At 52.1% G+C, this 18,761-nt stretch overlaps 1 protein-coding gene across 1 annotated transcript; it reads right to left on the reverse strand.

Moving 5' to 3' along the window:
* Window positions 1-940: 940 nt before the first annotated feature.
* On the reverse strand, window positions 941-18,560 carry CCDC197 (coiled-coil domain containing 197; the record flags this gene model as incomplete). The annotated part of the gene is made up of 6 exons (XM_040257614.1): window positions 941-1,194; window positions 6,635-6,745; window positions 10,015-10,193; window positions 11,943-12,025; window positions 13,306-13,526; window positions 18,420-18,560. Coding segments are annotated over 6 exons (939 nt in total), but the record flags the coding sequence as incomplete, so codon positions are not given.
* Window positions 18,561-18,761: the final 201 nt, after the last annotated feature.

Here is an 18,761-nt window from a genome sequence, read left to right on the forward strand (position 1 = left end):
TCACAGGTGGCAAAACCAGCCCCGAGAAGGGCATTGCCTTGCCCTGGTCTCCCTGAGAGTAGCACTCATGCCAGGAAGCTCTGGGACCCTTGGGTGGGCAGTAGGCACTGGCTTGGTATCCAGCTTTTGGGAGCCAGTGATGAGATGTCCCCCTACAAACTGAGTTCCCTCCACCCTGCTGTGGGTCAGGCCAGCTCCCACGCATCCTGTGGCTCTGGGCGTCTCCTGTGACTCCTGTGTTCCCAATAATCAGACATTTATCCAAAGCTCCCTGGTCTCAGACAGATCCACTCACAATAGTGAGAAATGCGTCCCTCACTTCGGGTACAGATCTCCAGCTTGATACCTCCCACCTGGCTCCTGCCTCCAACTCGGGACCTTCCCCTCGACCCCCTTCGCTTGTCCATGGTCCCAGGCAGGCCTCATCTTGATCCCTGTAATGTGCTGTGCTTAGTCGCTCAGTCGTGTCCAGTTCTTTGCGACCCCTTGGACTATAGCCCCGACAGGTTCCTCTGTCCATGGGGCTTCTCCAGGCAAGAATACCAGAGTGGGTTGCCATGCCCTCGTCTGAGAGATCTTCCCCAACCCAGGGATCGAACCCAGGTCTCCCACATCGCAGGCGGTTCTTGACCAGCTGAGCCACCAGAGAAGCCTGAGAATACTGGAGTGGGTAGCCTGTCCCTTCTCCAGGGGATCTTCCCGACCTGCATTGCAGGCGGATTCTTTACCAGCTGAGCTACCAGGGAAGCCTCCCCTTGATCCCTATCAGTCCCCAAATGTGGGGAACAGCGCCCCCTCAGCCCCTCCTGGCCTCAGAATCCAATTCTGCTCTCTCACTGCCCCGCCCCCGCCTGCTGGCCACCCCCACCCCCAACCCCTCCCCCGCCGCCGCCCCAACCCCCGACCCAGGAGCCCAGGTGGGTAAAGAAAAGAGGCCAACCAGGTAGGGATTTGGTCGTGATGCCAGCAGCCTGGAGGCCCCGGGCTGCCTCAGCATAGGCTGAAGCACTCTGAGGTCTGGGTGCTGGGGAAGAGGCTCCTGGGGGTTGAGTCTTCACTCGCTGAATGTTTCCTGAAGGGCCTCGGGTAGCTTCTGAGGCCCTGGTCCTTGGGGTTGTTTGCTGTCCAGCACACAATGGGTCCCGTAAGCAGTGAGACGAATCTCACAGTCTCCATTTTGTCCAACATGAATTCCTGGAAGGAAAAAGAAATCTCTGGCACCTGACTGGGCGCTGGCCCCTGGACGCCACTTCCCAGACACCAAACCACCATCAAAGGTTGACCGGCACATCCTTTCACAAGGGCCCCAACAAGGCTGTGATATTAATGCCATTTGGCAAGTGAGCAAACTGGGGTTCAGAGAGGTTAAGTGGTTTTCCTGAAACGACACAGCCCAGCAGTGGCAGAGGTGGATGGCTGAGTCCAGATCATTGAGTGGCTTCCTGAATGGGGTTGCCTCGTCTCACCACTTCCTCCAAGGAGCCCATCCTGACTGCCCACAGCCTCTCTCTCTGAGGGGCACTCATTTCTTAAAGGCCCAGTGACTTTTATTTCCTCTACCTCTAAGTCTTTCCCAGGCATAAGAGTGTGACTATAAGTCTTGACTGATTGATTGTTGAGGGAGATCCTTAGGACCCCTTGACATCACTGGGTAATTTCCTCCTTTTTCTTGGAAAGAAGATGAAATTAATACACTGTGAGTAAAAGGGCAAATGAGCCCTTTCTCAAATGTTCATTCATGTCCAACATGAAAGAGGTATACCCCCAGGGGATGCCAAATATGTGGCGTTCAGTGTGAGCTGTGCCATGGAGCAAGGTGGTCCTGATACTGCCCATGACATTCTTGTGAGAAGTTCTTCTCAACTAAGACGCAGCTTCACACACTGTGGACCATCACTGCTGGACAACACAGGCCATGGGACTTGCCCACCCTTCCCTCAGTGTCCTGATAAATCCCATGGACAGAGGATCTTGGTGGGCTACAGTCCATTGAATTGCAAAGAGTCGGACATGACTGAAGCAACTTAGCAGGCAGCAGCAGGTCCCAGAGGCACTAACAATCCTGAATTCAAACTACTCCACTGAACCTGCCATGAATGAGGAAAGCAAGTGGCGGCTTAGGATGAAGTCAGCGCTGAAGGGAAATAAGGGAGGGTGGAAAGGACGGTCTTTGTGGTGCCATTGAGCCTTGGTCACACTGAGCCTGAAACCCACACAGATGTTGAAATTACATGCACAAAACAAGACACGCTGTTACAAGAGTCAAATAACCTCAAAAAAAAAAGGAAGAACAAAGCTGGAGGACGCACTTCCCAATTATAAAACTTACTACAAAGCTACAGTGATCCAGACAGTGCGGTATTGGCTAAGCACAGATGTGAGGACCAACGGAATAGGATTAAGAGTCCAGAAATAAACCTTCACATTTGCAGCCAATTGATTTTTGACAAGGATGAGGAGACAATTCAATGAGGAAAGAGTAGTCCTTTCAGCAAATGGTAACAGGACAACTGAATATCCTTATGCAAAATAATGAAATTGGACCCCCATTTGATTCCATATACAAAAATTAACTAAAATTACATCCCAGACCTAAAACTACAAATATACAAGAAAACTTAGATATAAATTTTCATGACCTTGGATTAGGCAATAGTTTCTTAGATATGATGCGTAAAGCACAAGTAACTAACATAAAAATATATACATTGGATTTCATCAAAATTGAAATCTTTGTGCTCTAAAGGACATCATCAAAGTGAATAGACAACTGGTAGAATGAGAGAAAATATTTTCAAATAATATGTTTGATAAGGAACTTATATTCAGAGTATGTAAAGAATATTTACAACTCAACAATAAAAAAGACAAATAATCCAGTTTAAAAAATGGGAAAAGGATCTGAGTAGACATTTCTCCAAAGAAGATATACAAATGGACAATAGGCACATGTTTATGTTCCACATTATTCATCATCAGAGAGATTAAAATCGAAATCACAATGAGATACCACTTTATATCCACTGCTGCTGCGAAGTCGCTTCAGTCGTGTCCGACTCTGTGTGACCCCATAGGCGGCAGCCCACCAGGCTCCCCCATCCCTGGGATTCTCCAGGCAAAAACACTGGAGTGGGTTGCCATTTCCTTCTCCAATGCATGAAAGTGAAAAGTGAAAGTGAAGTTGCTCAGTCGTGTCCGACTCTTCGCGACCCCATGGACTGCAGCCCACCAGGCTCCTCCGTCCATGGGATTTTCCAGGCAAGAGATCCACTAGGATGGCTAAATTATCAGAGACAGACCATCGAGTGTTAACAAGGATATGAAGACACTGGACGTCTCATACTTTGCTCACAGGATTGTAACATTACACAGCCACTTTGGAAACCAGTTTGGCAGTTCCTCAAAATGGTAAACATAGAGTGAATCAGAAATTCCATTCCCAAGCATTTACCCAAGATAACTGAGAAAGTTATGTCCACACAAGTACGTGGCCATGGGGACTTTCTTGGCGGTTCAGTGGCTAAGACTCTCACTCCCAAGTCAGGGGGCCCAGGTTTGATCCCTGGTCAGGGAACTAGATCCCACATGCTGCAACTTTAAAAGACCAGACATGTTGCAATGAAGATCAAACAATCCTCTGTGCTGTAACTAAGACTCAATGCAGCCAAATAAATAAATATTTTTTAAAGAACATGGGCAACAGAGGCATTATTTATAAGAGCTGCCAAATGAAGACAACCCAAATGCCCATCAGTTGCCTACTGGATAAACAAGAGTGGTCTGTCCATACAATGGAGTATTATTCAGTCATAAAAGGGAATGAAGACATTTGCATAATGAAGACATTATGCAAAGTGAAAGAAACCAGACACAAAATGTGTTATTTGGAGGAGTGGCAAAAGGATTCAGGAATGAGATACTATGAATCATGGTGCAGTTCTGACTGTGCTGAAAACAGTGAAGTGAGTGCTCTGAATGGGTAAATCTTAGGGCACTGGAAGTATATCTCATTAAAGATATTATTAAAACTAAAACAAGGTATGCTGTCATTGGTGGAAGCCAGTCTGATGACCTGACCTCCACTGTTGCGGCATCAGCATTATGACTGATGGGGGTGGGGATGACTGATGGGGGTGGGGACCCTCCTCCCAGTGAGAAGGCAGCAAAGCTCAGCAATTGAGGAGAGCCTGAAGTTTAAGATGAGGACCCCTCGCTCCTCATCCGGAGCTCATCAGTGCTCATCGGGAGCACTGAGGCTCCCTCAGTCACTGAAATGTCCCTCCCTGTGCAAATATATGACCACATCTGTGAGTATCTTGGTGTGTTGGTTTGCAGGTGTGTCAGTGTATGTTTCATGGATATTACAGGGTGTTCGGCGAGACCATATGACTATGTATATGAGTGTGTACCCCATGTGTGTTTGTGTGTGTGTACATGATGTAACAAAGTGGGACTACACATTAAGACCAGGCAGGGCAGGAGTTCCTTTGTAACTCTCTGACCCAGCACCAATAGGTGCTCACTACAAGTTTGTTGAGAGGCTAAAAAAGACCCCAAGACCCTACTGCACACATGCAGGCACCATGCAGCCAGGGAGGGAAGGGCCAACAGGGCAGCTCACCACGGACACACCAAGAGCCGAGGCCCAGGACAGGCTCAGGTTGAAGCCTTCCTGGGGAGCACAAGTCCTCACCTGGATCAGGTCAAGCTTGGAGAAGAGGCCCATGCCCCTGGGCACAGCCTGGGCAGAGGAGCAGCACTGCTGGACCATGTCATTGATGGCCATTTGCACGTAGTTGAGCAGCTCGTTCTGCAGGAAGGTGAGCAGGCTGGGCCACCCTCTTAGAATCCCCTGCCCCCTCTCCCCACCTCGCTCAGGCCAGATAGGCATCCTGGAGCCCGGAGCTACCTTCTCATCTTGGTCTGTGCTCCACACCCAAAGGGGCTGGGACGAGTCCCTCCACTCCCCAGAGCCAGAGCATCCTCCCCTGCAAAGAGGGACACAGGATGGACTGGCTTTCCAGAGGGTCCTCCCAGCTGGGGACATCTGAGGTCCACACCCAACGGACGGGCTTGTTTGGGGGGGACATGGAGGAACCCAGGGCTCCTCACTCAGGGCAGCTCCAGAGTCCCACACTTCAGGTCTTCAGAGTCGTCATCAGCTGTGGCTTCCTTGCTTCCCACCTTGAAGAGAAAGACCCAGAACAGGCTCTGTAAACTGCAGCCGATCCAGCTTCCCCCTCAGGGCTGCTTGGCTGGGAGTAGAAGCCCATGGACTCCAATGCTCGTGTCTTCCAAACTAGTCTCCCACGGGGCCTGAGAAGGTCCACATTCACCGACTGCATCCTGCCCACATGGAGTGCGCCCAGCACTGCCCTGTTCCCCAGCCTGGCTTCCCCACCTCCTCCCAGCAAACCCCGAGGCTAGTAGGGTGCAGACTCTGGCATGGGGAGGACCCAGGAGGTGTTCAGAGGGTAACTAGTCCACATTCCCCAGCCCAGAAAAGAGAAGCTCAAAGGATTAAACCCAGAAATCTTGGCCCCTGACTTCAGTTCAGTTCAGTCGCTCAGTCATGTCCGACTCTTTGCAGCCCCATGGACTGCAGCACGCCAGGCTTCCCTGTCCATCACCAACTCCCAGAGCTGTCTCAAACTCATGTCCATTGAGTCAATGATGGCATCCAACCATCTCATCCTCTGTTGTCCCCCTCCCCTCCTGCCTTCAATCTTTCCCAGCATCAGGGTCTTTTCAAATGAGTCAGTTCTTCACACCAAGTGGCCAAAGTATTGGAGTTTCAGCTTCAGCATCAGTCCTTCCAATGAATATTCAGGACTGATTTCCTTTAGAATGGACTGGTTGGATCTCCTCACAGTCCAAAGGGCTCTCAAGAGTCTTCTCCAACACCACAGTTCAAAAGCATCAATTCTTCGGCACTCAGCTTTCTTTATAGTCCAACTCTCACATCCATACATGAGTACTGGGAAAACCATAGCTTCAAGTCCCTTGACTTCAGCCCTGACTTATTCTTTCTGAGCATCACTCTTCTCCAAGGTGAAATAGAATATGAATAAGAATCACATTATTTAGGAGTGCACATGCCTGAATGGGGGCATCCCAGCTACCTTAACGGCCTGTGGCCTCAGCATCTGCCTCATCTTAGAGAAGCCCTTTGACAACTAATAGCCACCAGATCAGAGCAGTCAATCCTAAAGGAAATCAACCCTGAATAGTTACTGGAAAGACTGATGCTGAAGCTGAAGCTCCTCTAGTCTGGCCACCTGATGCGAAGGACTGACTCATTCATAAAGACCCTGATGCTGCAAAAGACTGAAGGCAAGGAGAGAAGGGAAAGACAGAGGAAGAGATGGATGATGGCATCAGCGCGACTGGATGGACATGAACTTGGGCAAACCCGGGGAGATGGTGAAGGACAGGGAAGCCTGGCGTGCTGCAGTCCATGGGGTCACAAAGGGTCGGATACAACTGAACAACAACAAGCCACGAGGGAGAAGTGGGTAAGCGATACGTGTGTGTGTGTGTGTGTGTGTGTGTGTGTTGGGGGCTGATATTATGGAGGAGACAGCAGCCCCCAGCTCTTGCCCCACCCCCACCCCACCCAGCGGACTGAGCTCACCTCACAGCTGCCCATGTCTTTCTGGTGGGTGACCCCGTGTGCCAGCTGCTGCCACTGCCCCTGCTTGCGGTGACACCTCCTCTGCAGCTGGCACAGCCGGATCTTGAGGCGCTGCGGTGAGGGTGGTTGGGTCACTTTGGTGCAGCAGACCCTCCCCAGGGGCGTCTGCACTGGGCCTGGTCCAGGAGCTCAGTGCTCAGGACGGTCTGAGCGAGGATGGGGGTGGGGAGTGGAAAGTTCAGGGAACAGAAAGTTCTGGGGGGGTCAGAGCCATTCAAAGCACCAGGAGACATAGGGGAAGGTATGTCTAGGTGTTCTCCGGTGGCTCAGGTGGCAAAGAATTTGCCTCCAATGTGGGACACCCAGGTTCGATCCCATGATCGGGAAGATCCCCTGGAGGAGGACATGGCAACCCACTCCAGTATTTCTTGCCTGGAGAATTCTATGGACACAGGAGCCTGGCAGGCTACAGTCCACGCGGTCGCAAAGAGTCAGACATGAAAGAGAGAAAGTGAAGTCGCTCAGTCGTGTCTGACTCTTTGCAACCCCGTGGACTGTAGCCCACCAAGCTCCTCCATCCATGGGATTCTCCAGGCAAGAACACTGGAGTGGGTTACCATTTCCTTCTCCAGGGGATCTTCCCGACCCAGGGATCGAACCCAGGTCTCCCGCATTGCAGGCAGACGCTTTAACCTCTGAATCACCAGGGAAGCCCCACTGAGTGGCGAACACTTTCACTTTTCAGGCCGACTGGGGTTTGAATCCCAGCTCAGCTCCTAGAACCCTGTTTCAGTCTCCATAAGCAAAACCACCTGTCTGGGCCCTTCCAGCTGCAGGGGCTGCTGGGAGGACCCTGGGTCAGGGATAAGGCTGTGAAGGCCTCTGGGGCACAGGCTGCGCTGGGCACACTCCCACACCAGGCCCCGGGAGGATGTTTTGGGGGACTCGGGGTATACATGACTCCTCACTTTTCTGAGCCCTAGTTTCCTTACTTCAAAAATGAGAAAAATGGCCTGCCTGGGACTAAAGCGCAACACTTAGCTCAGAATTAATATCAATATTTTAATGCAATGTTTTTAAAAATCAAAGTTAATGCAAAAAATAATGTACGATGAGCAAAATATTAAAATTTTCAATAAAGTTGGGATCCAATATTGCACTTGCACACCTCACTCGCCTCCCCTAGTCTCAGCTCTAGGAATAGAAGCACCTACCTTGGGGTGCTGGGGTGAGATTTGAATGAGATAAAGCATGTTAAGTGCTTTTCACAGTGTCCCTTAACTCAGCAGGGGCCACAGGACTGGAAAAGGTCGGTTTTCATTCCCATCCCAAAGAAAGGCAATGCCAAAGAATGCTCAAACTACTGCACAATTGCACTCATCTCACATGCTAGTAAAGTAATGCTCAAAATTCTCCAAGCCAGGCTTCAGCAATACGTGAACCGTGAACTTCCTGATGTTCAAGCTGGTTTTCGAAAAGGCAGAGGAACCAGAGATCAAATTGCCAACACCCGCTGGATCATTGAAAAAGCAAGAGAGTTCCAGAAAAACATCTATTTCTGCTTTATTGACTATGCCAAAGCCTTTGACTGTGTGGATCACAATCAACTGTGGAAAATTCTGAAAGAGATGGGAATACCAGACCACCTGACCTGCCTCTTGAGAAACCTATATGCAGGTCAGGAAGCAACAGTTAGAACTGGACATGGAACAACAGACTGGTTCCAAATAGGAAAAGGAGTACGTCAAGGCTGTATATTGTCACCCTGCTTATTTAACTTACATGCAGAGTATCTCATGAGAGACGCTGGGCTGGAGGAAGCACAAGCTGGAATCAAGATTGCCGCGAGAAATATCAATGACCTCAGATATGCAGATGACACCACCCTTATGGAAGAAAGTGAAGAGGAACTAAAGAGCTTCCTGAAGAAAGTGAAAGAGGAGAGTGAAAAAGTTGGCTTAAAACTCAACATTCAGAAAACGAAGATCATGGCATCTGGTCCCATGACTTCATGGGAAATAGATGGGGAAACAGTGGACACAGTGGCTGACTTTACTTTTTTGGGCTCCAAAATCATTGCAGATGGTGATTGCAGCCATGAAATTAAAAGATGCTTACTCCTTGGAAGGAAAGTTATGACCAACCTAGATAGCATATTAAAAAGCAGAGACATTACTTTGCCAGCAAAGGTTCGTCTAGTCAAGGCTATGGTTTTTCCAGTGGTCATGTATGGATGTGAGAGTTGGACTGTGAAGAAAGCTGAGCGCTGAAGAATTGATGCTTTTGAACTGTGGTGTTGGAGAAGATTCTTGAGAGTCCCTTGGACTGCAAGGAGATCCAACCAGTCCATTCTAAAGGAGATCAGTCCTGGGTGTTCTTTGGAAGGAATGATGCTAAAGCTGAAACTCCAGTACTTTGGCCACATGATACCAAGAGTTGACTCATTGGAAAAGACTCTGATGCTGGGAGGGATTGGGGGCAGGAGGAGAAGGGAACGACAGAGGATGAGATGGCTGGATGGCATCACCGACTCAATGGACGTGAGTTTGAGTAAACTCCGGAGCTGGTGATGGACAGGGAGGCCTGGTGTGCTGCAGTCCATGGGGTCACAAAGAGTGGACACTACTGAGCAACTGAACTGAACTGAACTTCCTCAAAGGAAAAAAAAAAAGATAAAAAGATAAAAGATGGTGTAGGTTTTCAGTGCTACCACTAGGGGGCAGAGTCTGGCTGCAAACTCCAAGCCAGGTCCTCGCAAGAATCAACCAACCGGTCAGCCTCTCTTTTCCTATTTTCTCCCTCTCCACATCCCTATCCTCTGTCCTCGTGTCCCCAAGCCCCAGCTGCAGCACAAAAATTCATCATGCCATGCCTTTGCCAGGAAGTTTCTTCTGCATGGAATGCCCATCCCTTGGGGTAAAAGTTGAATTTATTAGAAGATAAACCAAATATGAGAGAGATGACCTCTGGGGGCATTTACTCTGAGACAGTTTCTGTTCGATGTCTCACAACTGCCTACCAGCTAGGTTGTATTGCCCCATTTCACAGTTGAAGAAACTGAGGCTCAGAGATGGTTGTGCCCAGGGTCATGCAGCTAGTCAGAGGCTGAAGGAGAATTTGAACCTCAGTCTGTCTGAATCTAGCACTCCTGACTTTTCTACCACAAAGATTATTTTTTAAGTATAAGCTGAATTTTCCAGGGGAGACACCCAGCAGAAGCGGAGGGAAAGGGATTCAGAACAAGGCTCTGGAGTGACAGCCCCACCCAGATTCCCAGCTGCCCACCCCTGCTCTAAGCCTTCTGGGGTGCAGAGGGCGGTGGGTGCCTACACCCCACTTCTCTGCCCAGGGGGATGAGCCAGGCTTCAGGCAGCTGTTACCGGGATCAGAGCCCTTTGGCCCTCCTCTAGAGACTCCAGACTCTTGTGGACGGCCTGGTTCATCTGGAGGAAGGCCTCGAGACGCTTCTGGATGTCCTGGCTGACTGCGAAGAGCTTCCCGTAGTGCTCCACCATGGCCGCCACCGGGGTTTCCTCCGGCTCCTCCCCTTGGTTGTAGCCTACAGAGACAGTGCGTGGCAGGATGGGTGGGCACAGAATGCCCAGCGCTTACCAGCCCCCTGCAGTGATGCTCACACGGTGGAGGGGTGGGGGACCGCTGCTGTCAGCTGGAGCCCTAGAGTTGAGAAGGCTCCATCAGCCACCTCCTGTCCCTTCAGGGGAAGCCTCAGCATTTGAATGGCTGCAAGGATTCTGGATCGCTGTCAAATGAGGCAGGAGACTCCCCACGCCCTGCCCCACCCCCCTGGAACCCGCAGGAGAAACTGCTGGCTGGGGGAGCCTGCAGGAAGAGGACAGGGGTCGTTGCTGCCCTGAGCGAACAGGCCCCAGCCTTGGTGTTTGCTCCTTCCAGGTGGGTCGAACAGGGTTGCATGGCTGAATTAGGAAGACTCCAACCTAGGAGGCTGCTGGCAGCAGCCCTGGGCACTGGGTCCACATCAAGACCTGTGCTCGGCCCGGAGCCCTGCACCCCTTCTTGGCTCGGTGCTCAAGGCTCTCTGGTTCTGCTCAACCTTCCAATCACACCTCGCAGCAGCCGCTGCCAGGCCCCGGTGTTCCAGCACACTGGAACTCACCAGCCCCAAACCCACCACGCGGGGCTCCAGCCTACGTTTGTGTTGTTCCCTCTGCCTGCAACGCTGGTCCCCTTTGCTGAACAACTTTGAGCTCCATGAGTGGCCCCCTCCTCCATGAAGCCTTCCCTGACCTCCAGGGCAGAGTCCTTGGGGCTCCCACAGCTTCAGAGCACTTAGCACAGTGGCTCTGAAATCAGATAGACCGAAGTCTGAGACCCAGCTCCACCACTTCCTGGCTGGGTGACCTTGGGTAAGTCTCTTAACGTCTCTGAGCCTGGGTAACACAGTTCCCAGAAGCTCCTATGTGTATGCCTGCTCAGTCACCCAGTCATATCCAACTGTTTGCAACCCCATGGACTGTAGCCTGCCAGGCTCCACTTTCCGTGGGATTCTCCGGGCAAGAATACTGGATTGCCATTTCCTTTTCCAGGGGACCTTCCTGACCCAGGGACCAAACCTGCACCCCCTGCATCTCTTTCTTTGACAGGCAGATTCTTTACCACTGGGAAGCTACCTGGGAAGCCCTGGCACCTCGTAAGGAGGAGTTATAGCTTAGCATAGAGTAAATATTTCATAAACAATAATAGTTATTTTATTATTGATGGCACAATAATATGATAATAATATGATGATAATAATACAAATATGTAACTATGACTTCCCTTCCCTTTCCTACCAAGTTTCCAGCACTGATCACAGTGGATTCTGGCGCAAACCACGATCAAACGAAACACAGAAATCCATTTCAGATGTCTGTAATTTTAGCTCCTAAGAGCAAAACCAAAGACAAATGAGATAATAACAATAGGTGACATTTCCTGGGTGCTAGCTGAACATCAGGCACTGTGATTTGGGGGTGGCCAGAAAGTTCATTTGGGGTTTCCCATAAGATGGTACAGGAAAACCCGAGGGATTTTTGGCCAACCCAGTACATGATGATGAAATGTGATCCAGGCCACAGAACTCTCATTGTTCTCACTCTACAGAGACGCTGAGGACTTGCCACACAGGTCACACGGCTGGTGGCCAGGCTGGCTCGACCACGGTGAAATGTTCTTGTGGGTTCCCATGCAGCAGGTAAGCTCGAGGTTCACTGGAGTCACACGTGCCCGGATCCCGGGCTGGGAGGTGGTCGCAGAGAGGACAGGCCTTCTGCGAAAGCTCTATACGTACCCTTGGGGATTTTCTCAAGGACCTTGATCAGATAGTCTTCAAAAAGCTTGTGCTTCTCCACCTCCCTCTTCAGCTTCCTCTGCCTGTAGAGTGAGCCAGACGTGAGGACGTGGTGTGGAGACCCCCAGGCCGTGACCCCTGGCAAGGGCCCGTCTCTGGAGCTATGTGGATCTGGGCTGGACCAGTCACTGTCCCCATCAGTGGGCCACTGACTGCGTCTCTCCACCCCCATTTTATTGCTGAGTAAACTGAGTCATAGACAGGTCAAACAGATGCCTGTGGTCAGGCCATAAGAAAGGAGACCTGGGGGAAAAGCAAGGCTGAAACTTTCTGGCATGGGGTCTACGGAGCCCCTCCTGCAGGCTGAGCAGGTGGCAGATGGCCTGAGTCCCCACTAGCTGATGATCTGGCCAGGGGTTTCACCTGTCTACCTGGGTGGGCCATGTGTAACAGGGGTAACTAGTTCCTCACAGGAAGGTGGGGACCAGGTCTGGGATGCCCAGCGCATCTGAGGTCGGGGCCCCAGAGCCCCCAGAGGGGAGATGGCCACATGTGACTGCCCAGCCATGCTTGACAGTCAAGGTCATCACCAAGCAAGATGAGTCTCCTGCTCTGGGCCCATTCAAGGTCAGCAGTCAAGGGCAGCGGGCAGAGGGGGACGGGGACAGGCCCATGGTAGGTATCTTTGAGTGACCGCTGAGTGCCCCAGGGCAAGCCACTCTGCATCTCAGACCCTATTTTCTCATCCACACCATCCTGAAAAATGCAAGAAAGAATGGTCTTCCTCTCTGCAAATACCACGTGGGGTGAGCCACAATGCTAAACATTGTTGGGGTTGGAAGCCCTGTGAGAGTATGATGGATGGGTTGGACCTTCTCTCCAAAAAATCACTCACAGATGCATCCTTTTGCACCCAATTCAGGCTTTCGTGGGCAGCCTGATATGGAAGGGCCTCTCTGGGCAAGGACCCAGGGCGTCTGCTTGGAGCCTGGGCAGCAGCCTCGCACGTTGATTTTGGAAGGGCTGAGTTGACAGGTGCATGGGGATGGCCACCCACAGCTCTGCCTTCATGCTGGGAGACTGAGCCTGTGCAGGGCCTGGGACCAGCCAAAGCCTGAAGTTATGCGCCCCCACCCCTCGCTACTCACAATTCAGCTACCCCTCCTGACTTACTCCCAGGCATCCCCCAGCCCCTGGCCATTTCCTTGCCCTGAGGAATTTTTCCATTGCTCTCTCAGGCATTTTTGCTCAGTCTCAGCCGCTTAGCCCACCGCAGGTGGCCCTGGGGCCAGGGCCCGGGGCACAGCGGGGCTTGGGACAACTCGTACTTAGCCTGGAGCTGGCAGAGTTCCTGGAACAGCACCTGCAGGTCCCTGTCCTTGTTGCCGGGATCACTCGGGCCAGCCTCCTGGCCTGCGTCCCTGGCCGCCGGCATCGCCGCCACACCACCTTGGGCGACTCTGGACGATGGGGCCGCGTGGGCCAGGCAGGAAGGAGGTGGGTGTCCACGACAATAGTCAAGGCAGTAGCTTTCTCTTCCAGTCCTCCTGACGGTCCTCCGAAGTCAGGTTCCAGTCCTGCTTCCTAGAAAAGGAAACCGAGGTTCAGAGGGGACCCCTGTGGCCAGCTCGAGGATGTACAGTAGGGCTGATTTGGACTCCAGTTTTATAAAATTCAAAGTCGGCTCTGGAGGGGCCAAAGGTGCCATTCTGCAGCGGCAACATTGCCGCTGTCACACCATAACGGGGACCGTCAAGACCCATGGGCACCAAGATGCCTGGGACTTCCAACATACGCTGGTTTCCAAGAGCATTCAGGAAAGAGTCCAAGGGGGCAGAGCTGGGGCAGGCTCAGAGAGTAACCCACAGAGGGAGGAGGCTCCTTTGTCATCTGTCTCTCCCCAACCATCCTGCCAACCATTTATGCATTCAACTGACATCATATACTCTGGGCATCCATAGAGCTAGACCGAGGTAGACACTTGGAATAAGCTCACAGTCAAGCTGGGAAGGTGGCCTAGTTAACAGGCAGTTTCAACACAGCCTTGCAAAGAGTTCCTGGGCCACTCACCTAAGTCTGGTTTGCTAGTTACGGCTAAAAGAAGACAATCTCCCTAAGCATGCCATTCATTGGCCACCTGCTGGGCCAGGCCAGCACATGGGAGGAGCAGGGTGAGAAGGGGAGGGGCTACTTGGTCAACTTTTCCAGCCCCCAGTGTCAGACAGGGGTCCATGAGCACAAGGAAGAGGAAGGGGTCTGGCTGACTCACTCGACAGCTCCGGGAGCACAAAGCCATTGCCAACCTGTGACATCACAATGCTGGCTTCCGTTCTCATGACGTTGTCTATTGCAGGATTCACCTGGGGATGGAGTGGAGGGCCTGATTCCCTGAGGTCCTGGGGGCCTTTTGCTCCCCGATTCAGTTCCCCAGGGGAAGGGGTGGAGAGGCGTTGGTGACCTCAGGGTTGGGGGGAGGGTGGACTTAGGCTATTTTTACCCTTCTTTCAAGGCTGATCTTCCTTGATACCCCTACCTTGCAAGCTTCCCAAATCCTACTGGCTTGTCCTGGGACTCCCCTTTTTGCCTCCTTTAACCTGATTCTGGGTAGCTATAGCCTGGGTACCTCCCTAGGTGGGATAGTCAGCAACCATGGAGAGTTCAGCCCCTCTCTCCCCAAACCCCTCAAGGCTAAGGAGGAAGCTTGGCCTGGAGCAGGGGAGGTGGGGGAACAGAAGGAAACTTCTGGACCTAAACCTGGTCCTGGCCCTGCCCCTGCCTAATGCTCAGCCCTGTGACCTGGTGCAGGGCCTCCGTCACTGGCGGGGACTTGGGCATGGTGCCTGCCTCTGATACACCTGTTCCATTCACTGCCCAGTTGTCTGGCCAGGCCTTCCCCACTGGAGGCCCCATTCAATCAGAGCAGAGGCTCTGCAGAGGGCAGCTTGGGAGGGTCTCGCCAGGGAGACCATCAGAAGGGGCTGCAGTGAAGGCAGAGGTAGGGGAGGGGCTCTGCAGGTGCGGAGACAGGGCTGGGCTTGAGGGCAGGGTGTGAGGTCAGGCCTGTGGCTGGAGCTGGTCAGGGGCTGGGGCTAAGACTAAGGCTGGGGCAGGCTCTGGACCAAAGGTTGAGAATGGGGCAACAGCCAACCCAGAGGAGCTGGGCTCGTTGTTATTCTGGGACAATTCCCCAGCTTGCACTCCTCAGCATTCCCCTCATGACTCTTCATCAGCAGGCAGTGGGTTCGGTCTTAGCTGGCAGATGAGTCCCTGAGCAGATCCCAAGGGAGCTATCTGACCCTCCATGGTTCTGGAGCCCAGAAAGCATTTGTTGAGACCAACCGAGAAACAGAGGTGGACCTGGATCTGGCCTTGGGCTCAGATGAAGGGTTGCTGGTGCTGAGGGGGAGAAGCCCCGGGGCTGCCCAGAGGGTCAGAGCCAGGCCTAGGGGTGGGGGCCTGCGTGTGGAGGAGGGGCGGAGGAAGTGCCCCCAGTTTTGACAGTGTCTGAGATGGTAATTAGGCTTCCCAGTTGGTGGTAGTGGTAAAGAACCCACCTGCCAACGCAGGAGACATAAGACCTGTGGGTTGGATCCCTGGGTCGGGAAGATCCCCTGGAGGAGGGCAAAGCAACCCACTCCAGTATTCTTGCCTGGAGAATCCCATGGACAGAGGAGCCTGGCGAGCTACATGGGGTCGCAAGGTCGCAAATAGTCGGACATGACTGAAGCCACTTGGCACGCATGTATGAGGCGGTTCTTGAAGATAAGAATGAATGAGGACGGACCTAGAGGTGATTGTAACAAGTGGAGTAAGTCAGAGAAAGACAAATGGCAGACATCACTTACATGTGGAATTAAAGAAATATACAACTGACTGTTTACCAAACAGAAACAGACTTTCAGACATAGAAAACAGGCTTAGGATTACCAAAGGGAAAAGGAGGAGGAGAGATAAATTAGGAGTTTGGGATTAACAAATATATACCACTATATATAAAATAATAACAAGGGCCTACAGTCTAGCACAGGGAACTGGACTCAGTTCTTTTTTTTTTTTTGGACTCAGTTCTTGTAATAACTCTATTGGAAGGGAATCTGAGCTAGAACAGATGGATACATATGGGAAACTGAGTCACTTTCCTGTATACCTGGAACAAACACAGCATTGTAGATCAACTATACTTCAGTTTTAAAAAGAAGAAGAATGAGTGAGGAGAAGTAAGGTGGAAAGGGCTTTCCTGCAGAAGGACCGGCAGAGACAAATGTTCAGAGACACATAGTGGCAGACATGGGCTGTGGGAACAGTAGGGTTAGTGGCTGAGTCGTGTCTGACTCTTATGACCCCACGGACTGTGGCCCGCCAGGCTCCTCTGTCCGTGGGATTCTCCAGGCAAAAATACTGGAGTGGGTTGCCATTTCCTTCTCCAGGGGATCTTCCCGACCCAGGAATCAAACCCAGGTCACCTGCACTGCAGGCAGATTCTTTACCAACTTAGCCACAACGGAAGCCCTGTGATGACAGTAGGTGGATCCTTAAAAGCTGAAGGTCAAAGCCGGGATATGTCTAGGGAAGTTGCCAGCAGGATCCAGAGCATCTCCACCAGGACCTTGGGATGCCTGCAACAGAAACTGACAGGGCCACTCTGGACAAAGAGGACATCCTTGAGAGGCTGTGAGGGATTGCACAGAATCGGAAGAAAGGCTGAAGAGCCAGGTTCAGAGAGGACCAGGTCCCAGGGCAGCCCTGGAGATCCAGACAACAGCAACTCAGGGTATAACTTCCCAAATGAATCCTTCCAACCTCTTTCCATAAGCTTCTCCATCCTTAAGAGGCTAAGTCCTTAGAGAATGTGCCCAATTGGCTGAGCCTGCGTCATGTGCCCGCCCCTTGGCTTGACTGACAGTCACATCATGGGCTCTGCCGAGGGGGCTGAAGGTTTCCCAGGGCAAATCCTGAGTCTGTTGACTTCTAGAAGGGGAAATGGACCCTGGGCAGGGCTCACTGCACGGAGGCTCAGAGAAGATGGAATAAGGAGTATGGGCTTTATCCTGAAGGCGATAAGCAGCTAAAGAAGAGGCCCGGCCAGACTGCCATTTCAGAGCCTGCTGGTGGGCTCAGAGTGGAGGGGAGGCGGGCAGGCCAGCCGTGGCAATGTCTAATGCTTTCGGCACACTTGTAAGCACTTCCCACGTGGGGGGTCATTTAACTACTATTTTGCAGATGGGGAAACTGAGGCCCAGAGAGGTTAAGTAAGTTGCCCAAGATCTCACCATTGGGAAATTGCTGAGCTATGAAGTTGGGATTCTAGAAGCATCTGGAAGGTTGAGTTTTGCTGGGACATGGGGTCCTCCAAGGATATAGACTGAGGGAGGTGGCCCTGGGGGAGGCTCCATCAGCGCCCCCACCCCTGGGCATCAAGCCTTCATTTATTTAGGGCATATGACTGACCCACCTTCTGCTGAAAGCCGCTGCTGGAACAGCCTCACCAGACCCTCATCTCTTCCCAGGCTCACACGCCTCTGTAACCTCATCTCCCAGCAACACAGGGCCCTAAACCCCTTGACCCAATATAGCCAAAGGCAGGGGGGTTGCACAGGTGGTGGGACCATTCACTTCCCAGGGAGGATTTTATCTTTGACCTGAAATGTCCCACCCGTGAACAAGACTGGGAGACGGACGGCATGTGGCTCCAGAGATATTTCTCCCTGTCTGGCCATACAGATGGGGCTTCCTGGATGGCTCAGAGGGTAAAGAATTTGTCTGCAATGTGGGAGACAGAGGAGACACAGGTCCGATACCTGGGTCGAGATTCCCCTGGAGAAGGAAATGGCAACCTGCCCCAGCATTCTTGCCTGGAAAATTCCATGGACAGAGGAGCCTTGGGGGCTACAGTCCAAAGGGCCGCAAAGAGTCCGACACGACTATATAGGACCCCACAGAGCCCTATAGAAAGACAGCCACAATTTCCAGGGCACGACGCCTGCTGTGGTCTTACTGCTGCCTGCCTCTTGGCCTGGAGTCTTTCTTTGAATTCTCAGCACAATCCTTGCAAAAGGTGGAAACATGGCTCCATTTTGCAGATGAGAAAACTGAGGATCAATGAGGAGAAGTCACTTGCCAAGGGCACATGGCTCATAACGGGTATCAGGGCTGGCTGTGCAATCTGTGGGACCCAGCGCAACAGGAAAAAGCTGGGCCCCTTACTCAGAAAATTAAGAATTTCAAGACAGCGATGGCAGGCTGTAAAACCAGTTGGGAATCTTGGGAGCGTGGGCCTTGCACAATTGCATAGGTCCTGCTCAGGATTTGGACCCCACTCTAAGGGGTCCAGAACCTGTTTTTAAACTCCCACTTCCTTCCAGACCACTAAGCTGCCCTGAACCCTATTCCTCTGACTCCACCACCCCCTTCCCGCCCCCTGCCGCCCCGCCCCTCTCCAGCGAGCTACAGTAGCCAGGAAAGGAGTCAGGAGCTTACCTCGGGGCTGAAAGGAACTTCAGAAAAGTGGAGATCAAGGTAAGGGAGGCAGGAAGTGCCGAGGTTCCACCGTTGCGGAGGAGCCCAGGTTCCAGACCTCCCAGGGCAGCCTCTATCTCCTGGGCTTCCAGAGACAGAAATTCAAGGTCAAGCTGTCTATTATAGACAGCTGGGAGCCCGCTTCAAGGGCAGAGCCACAATTAAATGGCGATAGAATACCCTTTTGAAAAGCTTTAACAAGGACGGTGGGGCTGGAATTTGACCCCAGGGCTTGAGTATCACAGCACAGCGGAAGGGAATGGCAGACCAGGCCTCCGCCCAGAATTCCAGCTGCGCCTGCTC

This window comes from Oryx dammah, unplaced genomic scaffold, assembly GCF_014754425.2.
Source record: "Oryx dammah isolate SB20612 unplaced genomic scaffold, SCBI_Odam_1.1 HiC_scaffold_16, whole genome shotgun sequence".
NCBI lineage: Eukaryota > Metazoa > Chordata > Mammalia > Artiodactyla > Bovidae > Oryx > Oryx dammah.